The sequence below is a fragment of the Copadichromis virginalis genome, linkage group LG1, assembly GCF_057382275.1.
Source record: "Copadichromis virginalis isolate Kocher_CV1m ecotype Utaka linkage group LG1, C_Virginalis_male_GT1.1, whole genome shotgun sequence".
NCBI lineage: Eukaryota > Metazoa > Chordata > Actinopteri > Cichliformes > Cichlidae > Copadichromis > Copadichromis virginalis.
The window spans coordinates 17615581-17636568 of record NC_140618.1 but is presented as its reverse complement, the minus strand read 5'-3'; the positions used below and the strand labels follow the sequence as shown (position 1 = coordinate 17636568).

Sequence of the window (20988 nt, the reverse complement as noted above, 5' to 3'; positions counted from 1 at the left end):
TGCACACATGTACGCCTGCAAAGTGCCACAATTAATTGGACTTCATTTCCGGGAGATAATTTCCGACTGTTAGGCAGGCTGTAAAGGCACATCACCGTGCACATAATTACACAGGAAGGCAGAAGCAGCCTGCAGAATTTATCTTCCACCCCAAACATGAGAGGCTGGTGAGTGGGACTCTGCAGCAGCCTTTGAAGAGGCATTTATGTCTGTATACTAACTGTCTCTAAATGAGCTAGCACTGTCATATCACTGAGATGCAGCTTAATTTAGGTTTTAAACTCCCGCAGTCTGTGCCTCTATATTACTAAGTCCCTCAAAATATTTACCAAATGAATGAATTACAAAGATGCTGAATTAAATTACATCACCCTGGTGGATATATGAAAAAATAGGACGGTGCAGGAACAAGGAAGCAGAATAGCAAACACACTGAACAACACGAATGAACTTTAAATTAACTGTGGACTGGATCTCCAGCTGTCTCATGTAGCTGAAAGCAGAAACCTGTGTCTTGAGTAACTGAGCTTCTCTCTGCCAGAGTTATCGTTTTTCTTGATATTATGCAAGGATCTGTAACACAGAAGCTATTTTTTTTCTAGTTGATTCAGATGTGAAATCACTTCTGTACTGCAAGGTTTGAAATTGATAGTAATTAAGATGTGATGGGAGATGTTTGAGAACGGGGGTCCAGGGCTTTTGTTGAAGGTCTTTATTGTTGAACTGCAAAAAACCCCAAAAACAAAACACAGGTGAACACAAAAATGTGTCCTTAAAGAGGACATTAAATGATTTGTGGAAGCCTATGAGGTGGATTAAGGACTGGCAGGTTGTTAACATGAAAAACTTCTAGTTTTTCTGTGTGTATGACTGTGTGTGTGTGTGTGTGTGTGTGTGTGTCTATGTGTGTGAGTGTTTGTGTGTGTGACAGAAGGTTCCTGGGCTGCTGTGTGCAGTACCGGCTGGCAGGGTGGCTGTCAGAATGGCCCTGTTTCCTGTGTCAGCTCTAAAATAGGTCCAAACACAGCAGAGATGCACGACACACTCTGGCTATTTACAGCACGCACACAGTGTGTGCGCAGGATGCTGCCAAGTATATGAAACCAGACTCGCTCTTTATTGTACTGTATCTGTTCAGAGACTAGAAAAAAAATTGTATTCACTTTAAATGCAGTATAATGGTGCAAAGAAATGTTGCACAGAATTTGTCTTGAAATTGGTCTTCAAAATAGTCAGTGTTATGTAAAATAAATTACATCTCACGATAGTGTATATGCATTACTTAGCGTGTGCATGTCCTTGACCCCTCCATATGTAGGTGTTGTGAGAGCATCGCGTATAGTAGATGTACTGCGTCCCGCTTATGTCACTGCACCCACCTCCTGTTCACTGGAACGTTGCCCTCTGTGCGTCCGTGACAGCACAACCTCCCAAATGATTCAGACATGTTACCAACTTCGAGGCTTGCGCTGCACACACAGGTAAAAAAGATACACAAACATCCCAATGCACAAGAGCACATTCTTTAAATCTGTAACCGCCTTTAAAAAAAAAAATCCCCACATTGATTTTAAATAAAGCACACCAAATGACACCTAATCTAAACTGTTGTTTCTTGGAAAAACCGAGATCTCTCTTTTGCAGATCACACACTTACAGATGCTTGTGGTTTAAACACCATTCGTGAATAACAGTGTCACATCACTGTTTCACACATGACCCAAATGGGCCATCTGAGACCAGCCTACTTGACACATTGTGACACACAAGCCATAACTGCCACTGACCATTTCCCACCACAACTGTTTATGTAAAGTAGCAAAAAGTCTGTAGTCAGTTGTCACATCCTATCATCTACCAAGAAGAGTGTCAACAGTTTGACCACAGTGATTCCCATGTAGCTTGTACGTGAGGAACTTAGTTCATATTTGCAGAACCATCACTAGAATACTGGAACCCTTACTTACTGGCTTCCCAAATGGGTGCCATATTGCGGTGGCACCCGTTTACTCAAGTCAGGTTTAATGCACTTTCACGTTAAATTGTCATCAGAAGTTCCTGTTAAAATGGGTGTGTTCAAGTTGTAACTTTCTTAAGAACTAATCATCCAAATTATTGAAGGAATGAAAAAAACCCAACAAAAAGTAAATTAAAAAAATAACACACGTAAACAAATTTCTGACTTCTGTTCTTTGGCTTATTTAAAGTACGTGCACAGTTTGTTTTATTTGCATCTTTTACAACCACACTAGTTTCTCTCCTCTCCTCTGCATGTTGTGTCACTGTATGTGTATCTGTGTCAGTTTTTAGCAATGTAGGAATCTTTTCCCACACACAGCAGAACAAAGCACTCAACCCAGGTGAAACACAGTATCAAAAACCAGCTTTTAACCACAACTTATTTTAATCTATGTTGGAATATATATTAGTTAATATAAATATATTGTAACTTGACACTGTCCCCAGCAATACATCTGCTAGGTGTGAAGTAGTTACAGTTACTCGTCGCCACTCTAAGCGCTCTAATCAAGTCCGGTGAAAGATATTTAAATGATGCCTCATCTATATGTCATTCGGGCAAGCTTAATTTTTGCAGTCCACGTTTGCCCACAACATTAGTTTTATCTAATATAGTATATATACTTTTACACAAAACCCCCGTAAACAGAGACGGCATCAGGTTTCAGGCCCTGTTTAGTTTCGCTTCGCTCACCCACACTTTCTCTAGAATATGCTTCGCTCTTTCAATCTTACGCTTTTTTCTCAATCAGAATTTCCATTCAGTTAAAAGAAACAAATGCTTAACGTTTTTTCTTCTCCACCCAGGTGCAAAACAAAGAATATGAAATGATACAAATTACACGCGCATGGACACACACCACAATAAAACAAGAAACAAGGGAAGCTTTTGATCATGGCGCTTGCTTCGTGTTTGCATGTGTGACTGTGTGCCTGCATCTTGAAGTGTTTGTGCAGAGGGAAGAGCAGCAAGTGAAATGAGTTGAGCAGAGAAGAGGGAGCCCATATGGCGGTGGTTATCAGTGCGCTGTCGGTTTTCAGTCATCAGGCCCTCTGCATTTGGGTGAAGAAGAGGAGAAGGAGGAGGAGACTTATCTGGAAACCGATAAGGCGGGTCAGGCCTTTCTCAAATTATACGGAAATTATTTTAATTGCTAGTGAGAGCTGCAGAGCTTTGAATTTTATCTCCCTATTACTGTTTGCCTATGAGTGGATGCCCCCTCCTTCCCCTCTTTTTTCCTGACTCGCTTCACCTTATTGTCTATTAAGTTTTCCCTAAAAATATCTTTTTATGCACATGCAACTGTCAGCCTCCATCTGGGGCTGCTGAGCAGGGAGTGCGAAGGCTTATTTCTCAGTGTTTTAGGTGTGTGCACTTGCGTGTGCTTATAGCATCTTAATGTACACAGGCCACAATGTCAGCATTTAACACCCAGACACCATGTGACCAAGCTCTGAACCGGAAAAGTAAACCAAGAAATCTTTCCCTGGTTGATTTGTGCATGTGTGCGTGCGCGAATGCATGTCTTGTGTGTACTTGTGCTCCATGAACCAGAGAACTCAGGTCAGATGCTTCCAGTGTTGGGCTTAAAGCTGCTTTGAATGGGCCAGGCTGTGCTCATCTTCTGCCTAATCTTCCTACTCTGGTGAGTGTAGGGAGGAGGAGAAAAAATCCATAGTCTTTTCATTCTCCTGTGACCACTGTGCCTGTGACAGAGCAGCCATGGGAATGGAGATGGATACAAGCAGCCCTGCTTCTGACCTCCCTCTACTCCAACACAAGCGTAGAGATAAACAGGGCCGCAAGGATCGCTAACATCTTTCTTTCTCAGGCACACACAGACATATGCGCACACACTCATACAGGCGCAGACATCTCATTAAAGCAATAGTAGGTGAATGTTGCAACAGCAGTGTGCCACTGGGAGAGAGGTCTATTAGGGATACTATCAAGAGACGATGGAAGGAAATGAGAGTCAGTGTACAGGACTTGTGCGCATCTCATTCTGGTGTGGCATATGTGTGATGTATGTCTAATTTTGACCCGAGGGATCCAGCGAAGGAGCCAGTATTAATACTTATTGGCTGAATCATTATGATAATCTAGTGACTAGAGAGTTAATGCAAGAATTCATAGAGTAAATATCTATTACGCAAGCGCGTGTGTGTGTTAGAGAAGGAGATAGAAAAAGACTTGTCCACATGCAATTCTATATCCATAAGTGAGAAAGACAAGAGGAACTGCTCGAGAGCATACGGCAGGCCATTCATTCTAAATTACTCTTCCCTCCCTGTATCCTGGGGATTTTTGGAGTGATATTCCCCTCCTGCTCCCTCGTTCCCTCGGCTGTCACAACCCGTCACCACAACTATTCCACTTCAGCCACAGAGACAGAGGGTAAGCTTCGTCCCTCTCCATCACCCTCCTTACACATCTCTCTCACTAATAACAGTTGTGCCATACTTGGCTGTAAGTTACTAATATTCTTTCTTTTATTCATATGGGTTTGTGTGTGTGTTTGTGTGCCTCTCTGTGTGTGTGTTTTTCCCTGTGTGTGTGTGTGTGTGTGTGTGTGTGTGTGTGTAGTGTATTATTAGTTTTAGAAGAGAACAGGAAACTAATCATGTTTTAGTTTTTGCTAACAAGAGTCTCATACTCCAGAATGTCAAAATGGAAAGTAAACAGAGAGCCATTCCTTTGGTCATGGCTTGTATCCATAGAGATCCATGTGTCTTATTATGGTTTGTCAGGGGTCATTACTGTAATTCAAGCAGACAGACGTTTATACTGAGAGAAGTACGCCATAATATTCTCTTTCTGTTTGTGTCTTTTTTTTGGTCTTAGCATCTATATGCAGCCGCTTCCGATAATGTCATCCTATACCGTTGTCCGCTTCTTGCAACCAGACACTATCAGCTGTGAACTCATCCCTCTCCTTTAATGATCAGGCCACAGAGAGGAAGAAGGAATAAAAACTAAGAGGAGTGAAGATGTTGTTCAATACATGGGGCTGTGCACGAGGGAGAGGAAAGAGCTTCCTCCGTTCCGCGAAAGACTGAGCAAACTAGGACTGTGGTTCTTTCTTCATTTTAGTTTTTTTTTTTTGCCTCAGCCACAACATTCTTTCCGAAAGGTCTCACACTGGTCCAAGCCAAAATAAAAAGAGAGCAAATGAAAAGAAAAAAGTGACCAACACGGTGTTTAACTTCACGGTGTAATCTCCTGACACAAGCCTCTTTGACAGTAGTGAGACGCAGAAGCGTGCCACTCTCCCGCCTCCACACTTTAAGGTTCGTTCTCCACGCTGTGTCAGAGGGGCCTCCTCTTTCAGGTCTCTGAGGCCATGCACTCTCCAAGAGTGACACTACCCAAATTCTGTAATTATAAGATGCAAAGAGAATTCCTCAGCCTGGTTAACCAGAACTATGAGAGACGGACAAATATTTACCCCCTCCCCACCCCTTCCTCTGTTCCTCCTCTTTTAACACGCCCCCACCTCGATAATTTAACAGTAAGAGCAACTCAGCCTTGTAAACACAATAGTTATGTCTGCGCTCACAGAGCCATGAAGCAGACATACAGGCTCCACTACCCCTGCAGCTACTACTAATACAGCTCTCCTCTCCTCTCATGTACATATGTCATCCCTTTATAAAAGCAAAGTTTGCATATCTTTAACAGGGTGCAACTGAAGAGTGCTAAGTAATTATTACAGCTTTGTTTTCATCTTCCTCCACCATACATTCCCACATAATTTGTAATCAGTGTAAGCAAAAAGAAGCAAAACCTATTGTTGTTTAAATTAAACACACAATCTTTTAGGTCACACACACTTTTCTATATTATGTTATTTGGTTCTTCTCTGACCGAACACCAAGTCTGGACTTTCTCAAACATACACAGTTAAAATATGTTATGTCTGTTCTCACCTCCCATAAATGTCCTCTGGTTTAGTTATGGAACTGCATTTAGAATCCCGATGTTTATTTACAAAGTGTTAAATGCTCTAACTGTTTCTTCTATTACAGCACTCCTGTCCCTACATCGTAAAGGAGGGGTAGGGGCTTTGGCGTCCACGCACACCATATGTTTCTATCAGTTTAGCAAAATTAACTTAACACCCAGTTTTCTTCATGATCTTTTAAATACACCTAATCTTATCAGCTGATGTATTCTTTTTTTCACTATCAGTTTTGAGAAATATCAGTTTTGTCTAAATTGTCCAAGTTGTCTGACTGTGCATTGTGCAGCCATGTGTGAGTTTCTATTAAGTGTGCTAAATATAAAATGCTGCCTAAAAGTTCAGGCGAGTCAAGTTATGACTAACGTACGCCTGCAAAACAACAACATTAAATTGCACTTGCAACACTGTTTAACACTGAAATGATTCAGCTTGGGAGCTCTATAAAGCTGAAAGTTAGTAAGGTGTCAGGAATCTATCAGCTAATTACAAAAAAATCTGTATGTTTATTAAGGTAAAACCAAATATTGCTTTAATGGCCAAGAGAAACAGCCCTGTGGCTTGTGGCTCTAGAGCACAGACTAAACATCTAATGATGTGTGTACATTACTAAAGCTCCCACCTGATTGCTTGTCTTAACACTTTGTAAACAGTGTGATAATATCTTAGGCCTAATATCTGTCCCTCTGCATGCATTACTGGGATCCTGGACTGATTAAATACCCTAGCATTTTAACTGAAAACAGAAAGTAAAGAAAAGTAACTTTTGGTTGGAAATTTCCTGTTTGACAGCAAGAAACTGAGAGAATTGTGTTGTTCTCGGAGGCTATTTGTGTTTGACATTAGCAGGCACGCACAATGCATTAAGCCAGGAATGTAAGTAATGTGCGCTTAGACATACGGCCCTAACTACACAGCGTCGACAGCATTGTTTAATGCACAGCAATAACTCTGTTAGCCTGTTACTTCTCATTGCTTCTCTTTCTCTCCTCCTCTTTGTCACTCTGTGTGTACATTTCTTAAATGGTGCACTATAGGGTGAAAGAGAAAAGATGAGAGAAGACACTGGAAGTCTCTTCAGAGCTATTAGCTTTGTACCATTCTGTCTCCCCCCTAGCCCTGTTGAAGCAAGATACTAAAAATATTACAGGAACATTTGATATGATGCAGTGCTACTGGACAACTTTTATTCTTGCCTTAAAAATATGTTGCCGTGTTGTGATTCAGGAGGGGACCTGAACTCTATCAGTGTAAATGCAGACTTGGCCTCCACAGAGGACCCGCACCCTGGGTGAATGACTGCAAGAGCTGCTATATGGCAGGATGAAGTGTGTTCATTTCCTTATTTATTGACTCACTTGCTTTTCTCTGAGTGTTTGAAATTAATAACAGCCAGCAGAAATCAGACAGAGGGATGAAAATCAGCACTTTCCCTGCAGTGAAGCCATTCATCAAGCTAACGAGGGGGAGAATAGAAGTGGAGAGGGGGGGAGGGAGAGTAGTGACGTTTGGAGAGGGAACAGAAAGCGGGAGGGAAGCAGGTGCAGTGTGAGGTGAAGGGAGGGAGGGAGGGAAAGTGACGCTGGGAACAGAGGGGAGGGGAAGGAAGCTAAGTTTGTTTGGGAGGAGAGTCATTTGGAGGATAGCGGGGCAGACAGAAGAGGAGGAGCTGTGTGCCACTCTATAAAGAGGAGTAGCGATAGAAAGAAGGGCAAGTTTGACATTGGAATATAAATAGAGAGGGAAGAGAGAAACAGAACGCAGGCAGGATTTCCAGAGATCAAGTCAAGAACCACCAAGTCATAACTTGAATCTGATGATGATGTGTTGATATATTTTAAAGTCCATGCCACTGCTAGTTGATAAAGAGTGAAGCCGCTGGCTTTATGGAGCTTTATAACAGCTCTTGCTCAGTGTCTGGGTTCTTCAGGCCTCTGCAAGAGGCATCAAGAACCTAGCAAAACAACACAGCAATGATATTTCCCATAACACTTTTAACAGTACAGAATAAGGAGTATACTAAACAGAACTCTTTTTCAGTGTCCCCAACTTTCATATATTATCTCTCTTCCTTTCACTGATGGGTGATGATGGGCCCGCCCTCACTTTAAAGCCTTCAACTTGTCATGGCTTTGGTCCCACGCTGCTCTGCCTCCCTACAGTCCACTAGAGACTCAACAGTATCTCACACCCAGAGTAGGGCTGACTAAGCACTTACCAGTGAGTCTCTCTTCTCAGAGTGAGAAAGGAGCGCCATGCTGAGAACTCTGCCACAGGAAAATAATTAGCAAAGTGGAGCTCTGCCCAAACACAGGCTAAATCTAGTAGCACTTCACAGTCAAATGAAACTATAAATCTCAATTCTTTTTCTTCTGTTTTTGCTTATTTGTTTGCCCCCCTAACCCCCCCCCCCCCCCCCCCCCCCCCCTCAAACACACACACACATATTTTTCTTAGGATACATAATTTTCACAATTACAAGTAAAATCTTTGTTTCATGATAACTTTTAATAGCATGAATTTAATCAGGGGTACTAAAACTTAGTTCAATCTCATACAGTCTTTTAATGAAAAGGCATCCATTGGAAGCTGCACATTGCTTTGCACTCGTTCTTCACGAGTCACTTCAAGCTGACAAATTTGTGATAGGTGCCTTGTGATGACGCAAACTGTGTCCATCTCACTGTACATGGATATATGTATTTTTAACTTTAAAGTTAGACCACAGTGTCTTTGGTCACCAAGGCTAAATATAGTCACCTCCTCCTGAACAGTCTCCAGTTTCTCACTCCTTTCCAAGAGGCAGGTGGAGCAGATAGAAGGGGGGGAAGGTGGGATAGCACCCAGTCTTGAATAAATCATCCCACAACTTTTGACCCATATGGAGGAGGTTGTTTTTATACTTCACACTGCCCCCCTTCTCTCCATGGCCTCTGCACCCCTCTGTCCCATTCATTTTCTCCCCCACATGACAGGTTAATCTGGATCGATTTCATCTGCCCTCAACGACTGAGACCAACATCCTGGCACCCAGAAATAGAGCACACTGTGACGGATTCGCCTCCTACTAACCATTACCGTTAACAAGCAACTCTAAGAAGGGGTGGGCAAGAGAAGATGTTTTGGGAAGTTTAAAAACAACATAATTTACTGCACAGAGGAAAAACACAGATGTGAAGAAACGAAAGACACTTGATAAGATGGGAAATTGAACAGTGCGATGAGCTGTGGTATGTGGGTGATGCTGCTTCAGTAGGTTTCACCCAAACCACGTTGTCATACAATGGTCACATGACTGTATGCTGTATCTTTATGTGAGCACACACACACACACACACACACACACACACACACACACACACACACACACACACACACACACACACAGACCTTTCCCCCCCCAATCTATATTTGCACTTTCTCACAGCCTCTTACACTGCATATACACACACCTGGCATTTTATCTTTGTCAGCATATTCTGGGTCCTTCAGCTCCCTACTGGGCTCTGAACTCCAGTGTCTCTTTGCATGGCAATCCCCTGAGCTGTGCCTACCTTTACAACACACAGGAAAAGCACACTGGCAGGTAGTTTTATACCAATGTTAACCTCTATTTACAGTATCTTCATACCAGCTCTGCATCTTGTGGCGTAAATACATTTGTGCCTGGGAAAATCCTTTTCTTCTAGGATTAGTTAGGTAGAGGCACAGTGACATAGTGTCCTGGTGGCAGTCCAGGCTCGAGTCAGGACACTGTTTCCCCAGGCAAGGACACCAAGACCTGGCTCTCCGTCTCCATCACTCAGCTTGTCCTCCTGGAGCTACGTGGCCAGACTGCTCATCACCCCCCCCCCCATTCTTCATATGCATGGATTTGCATAAAACAAAGACATGGCTCTGCCTGGAATGTCTGCCATGGTTGAAACTGCTAAGAACGGGATCGACCAGACCACACCGCACGCAGCACCTCTAAGTTCAGCTGGCAGGTTGTCAGAGCACAACATCAGCATAGCGCATGGCAGGAGAACCGAGATTTACGAGGCCGCGTAAGATAGACACCCTCATGGTTTTCCACTTTAATTCGTTTAACATCCGTTCCCATGGCATTGTTTATATTCGACACCCCTTAGCAGTGAGCAGAGGGCACCTAATTCACAGTGATGACGTGGGAGGAGAATCAGAGCACTTAAAACACTTCATCTAAAGATGATTTGTCCTTGTCTTCCCTGATGGCTTTTGTCCTGCTTCCCCTCCTGAAGTTAAGTGGATCTGGCGAAAGGCCAGCTACTGATCCCGCTCCCCACTTAGAGACAATCAAGTAAATAACAGCAGATACAAATACATGTACACAAGCACACACGCACACACTTACAGTATATTCTTCTTTACGTTGGTGGAAAAAGTTAGAATGCAAGTGCTCTTTCATTCTTATGTGTCATGATGAAGCACATTGCAGCTGTTTGCTTTGGAACAATCAGTGAAACCATTACAGGAACATTTGGGTTTGCAATATACATTCTCCCAGGTTGCCCTTTGTCTCTGCAAATTGATATCAAGATTCAAATCTTATTTTTCACTCTTTGTCACTGGTGCAAAACACGAACATATAATTTGCATTTGAATGAGTGGCTCTAATCTGCCGGTTGTCCTGATCGGGGATGAAGGATGTTGCCCTAGACTCAAAACTTCATGTGTCGTGTGATTTTTCTTCTCCATGGATAAAATAAGGTATGATAATGGATACGATATCAAGGAACGTTATTGCATCAGGGAGATAGATGTAGAGAGATATTGCCAACATTAAGAAGGTGTGTGCTCTTTAGCATATACAATGCATTATGTATCCATTATAAAAAGCTTACAGACATGCATTATGTTTTAAAACATTCAGTAGCATATGTGGTGACTATTTTCTCCGTTTAATATGACTGCCTGATATTAATGAATAGTTAATATGGATTTAATTGTGTAGTGCTATAAATGAAAAATGCATACCACAAATAATACTTGTATAACACAGCTATGTTTGGTAGCATGTGCAAAGCTGTGGTATTTTTCTAAAGAAGGAATATTTTGTAAACTCAACAAATCTGATATTGCTCACTATTATTAAGCAGAAAATGTAAAAAAAAAAAAGGCCAAAGTTATCAGACATTTACCTCAAGAATCCTCAAGGGCACGGAGGGATGGTGCTTGAAATCACAGATGGAGAAATTTTCTTGATGACCTGAAGAAGCAGAAAAGATTGGACAAACAGATCAGATAAATTAATATCAGCGTAAATATGCTTGGTGTCACCTTTTCACCCTCTTCCCTTCTGTCTGCATCAGACACGGATACACACAAGAAGGCCCACACAAACAATCACAAAGAAACAAGCAGACTCATTCTGAGCAAGATTCACTCTCACCTTGTCTCTTTGGTGAAATACACTACATGTATCATAGTAAATGTTTGATGCTGGGGGAATTGTAAAAATTTACATGCAAATAGATTCTACAGGCGGAACCCATGCATCAAAACACAAGAGACAAAACTAAAATATCTAAGCGTACGTACGGCGTGCCATCACACAGACAAGGCAAAATAGATTTTTTTTCTTTTTTTTTTGTAGAGGCATTTATTTCTGTTCATCTCATTCAGTTGAATAATGAATTGTTCTAACAGGGGAGGAATCGTGACAAATAAAAAAGAGAGGGATAAAGTCTTGTTTCCTTGCTACCTTGTGACTGAAACTTTCAGAAGTACCCTGGCAAAACATACAAAAGTGGGCATGTTTCTTTAGGCGGGTCCAAATACAGTTCATATCCCCTATAAATGTTGCAGCACAAGTAAAAACATTAGCTCAGCTCTTAGCTCCCTTTGCAGATTCCAAGCCGGGCCGATTTAAAGTTCCTGGAAAATAACAGCGGTGGAAGTAATTTGCCTGTACGCTACTGTGAGAGAAATTTTAAATCACTGGATTTTCAAATAAATGCCACATAGAACTGGCACAAAAGCAGTGAGGCAGCTGTTGTGACGACAGATGTTAAGAAAAAAACAAAAAACCCCAAAAGGCTCCTAATGGTGCTAAACTGTGATCAGCAGCCAATCAGCTGACAAATCATATCACCTGTTAGATATAGCAGGATATTATCTTTTTCATGTCTTAGGTTTGCTTTATTTCACCTGTCATTCAAGGTGAAAGTACTGAAAGTGTAAAAATACATATGCTGAGATATGACTTGGACTTACCTAAACAACAAAATTGCACTTACATCTATGCTCCATGTGTATCGCTCTGCATGCAGCTCCCTATTTCACACTGATCTGCTTTAAAAGTTACACCTGAGGAACCAAAGGAATGGACTTAAATGTGTAGAAAACAAAAACATTTGTGGAGCACAGAGGGATTTCACTCATGTAGCTAGATTTTTAGTGGGAGAAATTTCACAAACATATGCCCGTTTGAAGGACTGTGTGTCTCACTTTTTCTTTTACTCCGTTACCTCTTGCTTTAGCGCTGCTGCATTTATTTAAGTCACAGGCTCTTGGTTTGGGTCCATTTACAGACATATAAAATTACTCCAGCAAATCCCTACCACCTCATTACCAACATAACCTGCAGCCAGTCTTTCAAGGACGACTCTCTAATGACACCACATGTATCAGCTTAATGTCTATTTGAAGCAAGCTTTCTGCCACAAAAGAAAGAAAGAAATGTACAGACATCATCGACAGCAAAGTGTAAAGTGTAAGTATTGATGCTTGGCATTTATTTATTCCCAGTGAACTGCACTATTGCACCATTCCTCTCTTATACGATTGTACTATTCCTCTCTTCTACACTATGAATGTGAGAATAATGTTCCTTTTTTGTTTCTCTACTTAGACAGACCATTCACAGATGTGGCTGCCACCTGGTTGTGTTGAGACACATGACTGCCACTGCTGCTGCACATCCTCTCTCCAATCTTCTGTCGACAGTGGTTTTTATCCACAACCAAACTCATATAAAACATTTTCTAACTGTTGAAAATGAAAATAGTAAAAATGAAAAACAGAAGCAAATTCCATGCAAAGGTAGGACGAACAAATGTGAAAATGCAAAGAAAAAAAAAGAAAGATCTTATTCCATTTATTTAGGATTTCTCATCACACTAAGACAGATTAGAAAAATATGTTTTCAAAAAACACAGTTGAAACTTGGCACTTTTGATATTTTGTGAGTCTTTATTAACCCCAGTTGTGTAAAATGTGACAGAAAGCCACAGCTTAACACACCCACTCTGAGTCAGTTGATATTTAAGACAGGAACAATGAATTTACCCCATGTACGACTGGCTGCTTTGTTTTGCAACACCCACAATGAAATGGTTGAATGAAGTGGGTGTGAGAACAAGATTAAATGTTCACCATGTGTGCCACAAATACTACCAGACTCAGAGTAAATAAATAAATAAATGAATACATGAAAATAATCAGAATGAATGGCAGCGTGAAAATAAACCTGGCCAGCTTAAGCCAAGTGCCACTGCCCTTCACAGCATATTTAATAGACACTTTTCCTGCACCCTGTATTTAAACTCCTTTTGTATGTGTGCTATTATAGTATAGTATTATTATATAATCTTTTCACAGTCAAAAATATATTATTTGTTTTCTTGCGATTCAAAAAATGTAAAGACAGGAGTGAAATATAGGATGTTAATAATTAAAAAATATATATAGCAGGGAGTTGTGCTGAATTTACTGGATACTATCCTATGTCGGATGTGTGTGTGTACATCTCATTCATTGGGTTCTGGGCAGAGGAAATGAGCATGAGTTCCCCAGGGCAGGGATTACTCTAATGACTTTGAGAGCAGCCTTGTGCGCTGTAACTTTTGACCTCTGCTCATCCTCTTTGACAAAAAACACAACAAGAGAAATACACATGCATGCACACACACGGATTCATGCATCTACACCTACAAACACATACATGACATACCGTGCGAAACAGCAAGACAAAAAGATTTGCTCCAATTGTTCCTCTGGCACTTTCTAAAGCCTGTAAGAATTCAAACCCCCAACCGGCTCTTATTTTTGGTTGTGTCGACTGGCGTACTGGTACTTAACTGAACATTGTGCTGCATCTTATGCTGTCAACCTGCATAGCGCCAGCGTTCCACATGAGTGTCTCGCTGGAAGATCGATCATTTTATCACTTACATAACCGCTGCGTACGGGCACCACAGATATAAGAGGAAACATCTTTTTACAAATTAGATCTGTCTTCGCAAAAAATGCCATTTAGCTCGGGGACTCGACTGTTTGAGTCACACACACAGAGAAGCACAAGTAACACTATGGTCTGAAACAAAAGAATGGAGCAAATCTATTCTTTTGTTTTCGTATTGTAAGTTGGTGAGTGTGTTTTCATGTTTAGTATGCGTGCGGTGACTGTGTTTTAGTGGATGGACATTAGAGGTCTAAATGATCTGTTCCAATGAGGAAACAATCAAACTAAATAAGTTTAAGAGTCTTATAAAGAAGCCCCTAGCAAAAAACAAATGTTCATTTTTTACATGCCACTCAAAACACATCAAAAAACCCACTGCATGGTTTAAAGAGAGGCAGAAAAGAAGAGACTCTTAAGCAAAGAGGAAATTATTTCCTCTTTGAAATGGCAAATACAAAAACATGTCTTTTAAATGAGGGGAAAAGCAAATGATTATCCTCTCTAAAGTCATTTCATACATTGTTGTGGTTAATGTGACATATCAGACTATAACGGTACTACTGCTTTAGATGTAATTAGATAAATTGAGGAAGAAGGAGAACGGCTTGGCTGTAAATTGCATGGTGTGTACATGCTAAGACCCAACACTGGCACAGCTGCACAGAGCTACACTCACAATTTATCATCTTTACATCGCAGGAGCCACTGGCCCACACCACTATTAATCATCAGCAAAATCATTTAATTCAGCCCAAGCCTGACTATTGTCTCAGCTTCTCCCCTCACTCTGGGCAAATCAGCCACCACAGCAGCAGTGCACACCTCAGATCTTGGGTTAAAACTGTCTTTCTCCCTCTCTCTCCTTTTTGATGAGCTGTGTAGCACATCATCATTGGCAGATGGCGCAGAAGCTTGCTTTTTTGCAAATTTAACAAGTATGAAATTTATAATGGCAAAGACTACGAACGGTTGAGCACTTACTGCTTTAACACACTGACAGTGCGGTTCATTTTTATGAAAGGTGTTTTTTTGTCTGTATCCGTTGGACACTGATAATCTGTGGCTAAACTGCAAAACAGAAGACAAATCCAGATTGAATCTGTCTTCAGAAACTGTAGCGTTTCCTCAAAGTGTATTTTGGCACGTTGGTCTTCCTGTTTCAACAAACAAATTGTTCCGAATGCCCACAAGCCTATTCCTTGTGAACTCAGCAAAGAACTTTTCCTCTTGTCTTTCTGGAAAGTGGCAAGTTTAGTTCGTGTCCAAGTGCAGTCCAAAAGTTATGTTAAAAAGAAAATCAGCATATGATGTAAAAACACCAAATGCAATGCAAGATTGGGTACAGCAGAGCAGAGACTCTTCTGCTAACCACAGTGGCTGACATAAATTGGCACCTTCTCCAGCGCCCCCTCACATGCCTGACATGGCTGTGCCCTCCGTGTGCCCCGTCTCCCACAGCATGTTTGCTTCAGGCCAACGTCCAGACCCACTGACAAAAAGGAAAGAGCTGGATGAAACTGAGAAAGCCAAACGATGACATGCTAATGACTGTAAGTGCAGAGTGTCCGAGAAACACGGTAAGCGGGCACAACAGATAAGTAAGCAAAGAATGTGTAAAAAGGGTAAGTGAAGGGTACAAATATGGAGCATGCATCATGCACAGCCACAAGAAACTCACAGTGTTGTCATTATTACATACTGCCACTCAAGGAAACACACACACACACATTCAGATTTACACCTAAGTCCAAATACACGCTTGCATACTCCCACATGAAGCAGCACTTAAGACAAGCACACACATATGCACAAATAGAAAGGCTCACACATGACCAGACTGTTCATAATAATGTTAACATGATTTATCAGACATAAAATCAAATTGGACTTCTGCAAATAAAAATGAGGATGAAGTTCATGAACTGAGATGCAAACACAATATTTCTAACACTTATTTTTTTGATTATAATGATAGAATCACGTTGGACTTTAAATGAAAAATGTCAGCAGGTAAGGTCTGTTTCTCCTTTTTAGGATCATCATCATAGGAAATAATAAATACATATATTTTTATTTGGTGTTAATTCATGGATTGTGAAGAAACATGCGTCTCTATCATTCAACAGACTGTCAAAGCAGAAATGTTTAATTAGCTGCACGCCACTGTGAGTTATTGTTATTATTATTAGGCTTCATTAAGTTATTGCAACAATGGACTTGCATCTCTACATTTTACAATTTTTTTTTACACTGCCAGCCTGAATTGCTTTCCTTAAATGTTCAATTCATTCCTGTTTCTGATTCTTCCAAAATGGTGTAAGAAGCTCTTACTAAATTAATTCTGGCAGAAACGCCTTAAAAAGAGGGTAACAAGACCCCTATAAGCAGTGTTAAAATGTGGGGCAGTAATATGGAGATGACATGTTTTCTAGTTTCATTTCTGTGTGTTTCACTCACAAACAACAAAGAGTCTCAGGACAACTCAAAAGAAAAGTGAGAAACTTATTGAAGACAATTACATACATTTATTGCATATCATTTAATTGTATGAAATGAGAAACGAGCACATATGAACATCACATATGGTTAGTGAATGAAATAATTTTGCACAGCAAAATATATATATATATATATGTATATATATACTATATGTAAGATGAAAGATTAATTAACATATTTTCAAAATTTATTGGCGAATGGTACTCCCCCCTTTTATACATGCAGGGTGACACTCCCTGACGATCTAATAATGTCCGGACATTATAGATTAGAATAATTACTTATTGCTTTGCAAATGTTTACGTTTATTTAAGAGAAAACAACAGTATACCCTGAACTGATGCTAATATCTCCAAATGATACGACTAAGTCGTAAACGAATGTCAGATCTATCTTCTTGGGAGATGGAAAGCTAATTTTCCACATGACATTTTTTTAGTGCATTTCTGTTCAGAATAAGTCAGTTCAATCAAGAAACACATTTTCAAAAGCACAGTAATTTACTTAGACTTGTGAGAATTGTCTTCTCCAAATATACTTTTTCTTAATATAGTTATTTAAAATATAATAATAAAATGTGTGTCGGACACCAGATCTCTCACACTTCGGTTTATAGCACATGCTGCAAAAGCGCTGTTTTATGCACTGCACAATACTGCTCACTGTATAAATTGGAGCCGAGCCAATTTCTCTTAATCAGTGTTAAAAATAGTTTTGGGCAGCAATCTTATTATTAATTATCCTAGAAATCTATATGACATAAGCTGTAGCACATGATATCTTTTGCATCATAGATTATAAAACTTTGTCTTTAAATTACGCTTTAAAAATTATTCAAATGATGACAAATGCACAATGGAATATATTTAAATAACAACATAGGCTTAGCAACAGACTAAACTTCCAGGAAATTGACTGGTAATTTCCTTCATACTGAAGTCTTTTCTTTTTCCCCTCGCACCAGGGTCCCCGCCGACAAACTTCCACCAGGAATGCCAGCGCATTCACTGCAGTCTTATGACAGCCGATGGTGGTGCACTTCAACACAGCTGAAATGCACCACTACAGGGGGTGGGAAGTCCTGTCACTTTTTTGTCTCTGTCCCAAAAAAGTGAGGAGGCCTAAATGAAGTATGAGTGCCATGCTGGAGTCATCCGACAAAATAGGACATCTTCAAGCATAGAAAGAAAAACCATACATGTCCAGCATGCAGGGCAGTTCAATAACACATCTCTTTAAAACAATGAAGAGTTTGTAATGGATACAGTCTTTTGTTGCTCCACACAATAACAAGCAAACGCATGAGATGAGGTGGCGTCAAACGGCAGGCTTGCAATCCTCCAAGTTTGGCAGACAAAAAAAATAAAAAATAAAAAAAGGAGAAAGAAAGAAAAAAAGGAAAAAACATACTGTCGATGGATGCACTTTTGATAAGAATCTGTACACTGAATCAAAACTAAAATGATGAAAAAGGGCCAAGTTGATGAACTTCAAAGGAGTATACTTAGTGCTTGCATGCACACTTGGTATACTGCGGCATAAAGTTGGATCAACTTTCAAATATCAAACACTGCAAATCTAATGAACAGAGATGAAAAAAAATCTTGACAGACAAACTATGTGTAATATACTGAGTATGATAGCAAAAAGTAGAAAGTTTTCTCAATACGCCTCTTCTAGATTAAAAAAAAATGCGGATAACAAAGCCCTCCAAATCTACAGCAGTGGTAGAATGGAGGGAACTTATTTTCAAAAAAAAAAAAAAATGTAATAAAAAAAAATCAAAAAGTTGATAAATTAGTTCTTCATCTAGGCATATAGTGGGATTTGCGTCAAGTAAATAATAAAAAAAAAAAGTTTCAGAATGAAAACTTTTTACGCGGGGTGAGTTATTCATCTGATATAGTTTTATTTCGCGATAATGTCGAAACTCACATGAAAAACTCCGGAGATGAAGGGTTGTTGTCACTGCTGGATCCGTTTTCTCTGAAGCCGTTGCTGATGAGCTTCTCATACTTTTCTTTGTACGCGTCCCTCTCCCGGACCAGCCTGGAGATCTCTTGCTTTAGGTGCTCGACTTGCTGCAGGAGTTGTGTCTTCTCTCCCTCCAGGACGTGCCGCTGCTGAACTCGCTTGAACCGGCAGGACTGAGCGTAGCCTCTGTTCTTTAGGGTCCTCCTCTTCTGTTTCAATCTGATCACCTCTTCTTTGCTGACCCCCCGTAGCTGCCGGTTGAGCTCCCGCACTGACATGGTCACCAGCTGCTCGTCTGAGAAACGCTCCTCCAAGCGCATGTGTGGGTGATTTGTCCCAGAAGTGCCGTTGGACTGGACGCCCGGTGCCTGGTGGTGGCTGCTGCTGTGGTGGTGATGGTGGTGGTGGTGGTGTTGCGCTCCGTTCTGAGCGGCTGCCGCAGCAATTACTGCCGACACCACCGCCGCGGCGGACCCCATCTCTTCCCCGGCCATGGTGCTTCCTCCTCCGGCTGCACCAGCAAACTGCTGGCCCCTGGCATAGCCATCGAAAGACTGGAGCTGATGACTGCTGTTGATCAGCGCCTCGACCGCGTCTTCGGGGCTGAAGCCCAGCGCCTCTGGATTCAGCTGCTGTTGATAACCGGACATCCAGTAGAAATCCTCAATGTGTGTCTTCTGCTCACTCCCCGAGCCCGGACTGGGCGCCGAGAAGCTTGGGGAAGGGGGCACCGAGCTGCAAGGCGTGCTCATCGGGGTGGAAGACAAGGATCCCCCGGCGATAAGGCGACTGCACTGGCTGATGTTGCGATCGGGCTCCACCGGCTCCTTTTTCACTTCAAACTTCATCAGATCGAAGTCATTAACATATTCCATGGCCAGGGGACTGGTGGGCAGGTCGGAGTTGCTCATTGCCAGCTCTGATGCCATCCTCTTGCTGCTGACAGTCCTCCAAACGGGGTGAAGAGCAGCTGTCAAACTGGGTTGGTTGGGAAGAACGTGAGCCAGTTTGATTTTTACGCGTTTGTCTTGAAACTGAAAAAAAAATTAGGTTTTCGGCGTCCTTTTTGCAGGCGTGTGTGAGTAGAGTTTCTTTGCAGAGTCTATTGCACTGACACACCAGTGCCGCGCATACGAGTAGCGGAGTCCTTTTTCAGCATGTGAAATTCGGCGGTTTTGGATTTCAAACATTTAACACTTTACGGGGTCTTCATGAATACATTGCGCACGCGGAGAGGGAAACACACCGAAAGTCAGGGAGTAAAAGCTCACTTGCACGTTCTAACCCGCTGTCTGGTGGGGCGATTTTTTAGTGGGATCACACAGCAGATGAGTTTAAGCATTGTAGCCGCTCTGACGTCAGGCTGGAAATGGGAAATTGACTCGGACGACGAGCCAATAGGGTCGCACACTCTAACAGCTAATTAACATATTAGTAGCCCAGAGAAACAAAACTTTTATCTACCGTCAATGGACACCAGCTGACTGTCAGTCGGAGCATAGATCCTTTTGTTCTTTTTATCGTAATTTCGATTTCATTTTATTTATTCATTTATTTATTTATTACTTTAATTTTTCGAAGTATGAGTTGTAAGTGGAACGAAACAGAGCATGCTCTAAATTAATTACAAAACGGAGTTGTAATGCTTGACATATAGAAAAAAGAGAGAGAAAGCAATCATAAAACAGACCTTATATAGTTCGCGTAACCCTGTAGCATAAACTGGTTATACATTTTAAGACATAAGTCTTAATCTTGCGAACATTACCTGAACAAAACCCGTCCACTTCCTAATGGCAATGTCTGTTATTTGTCTGAATGTACAGCACAATTAAAACCTAGAAACTATGTTTTATCAACTAAATATAAAACAAAAGTGGCATGTAAGAAGCTGCGCGGTAACTTGACAAAAAAAGGGAAAAAAAATATGAAAGGCGGATTGAAGAGGTTGTCATGTTTTCGCACACCATTGTAAAACTCAACACTGCCACCTTTTGGGCACGCTAGTGAAAGGGATTCCCCTCCCCATCCAGTCCACACAATTTTCGAAGAGTTGAAAGTTGAATGAAACATATACTGTTTGCAAAACACAAACACATGTACACGGTCCGAGTGTCGTTGTTTTCTTCACTTCAGTAGGAAAAAGACACGGTACCCCGACTGAATTTCAAACATCTTACATAACAAAGTCAATTTTGTGTTTTATGGAAGAAGTCATATCAGAGGAAGTGGATGCGAGTGAACCCGCTGCTCAGTGCAAACTGATATTCTGTGGAAGCCATAAAACTCACTTTATCTGAGTACATTGCTCTTTATCTCAGTTCAGAGGTC

The 20988-nt window shown here is 41.2% G+C and overlaps 1 protein-coding gene across 1 annotated transcript in view; it reads right to left on the bottom strand.

Annotated features, from left to right (window-relative positions):
- mafa (MAF bZIP transcription factor a) overlaps positions 1-19999 on the bottom strand; it is a 75237-nt gene extending 55238 nt beyond the window's left edge. Inside the window, exons 1-2 of the mRNA XM_085452877.1 lie at positions 18619-19999; positions 11141-11208 (exon numbers count right to left, since the gene is read on the bottom strand). Coding sequence (XP_085309003.1) covers positions 11181-11208; positions 18619-19586 — 996 coding nt within the window. The 5' untranslated portion in view covers positions 19587-19999 and the 3' untranslated portion in view covers positions 11141-11180. The remainder of the gene's footprint in view (positions 1-11140; positions 11209-18618) is intronic.
- Positions 20000-20988: the final 989 nt, after the last annotated feature.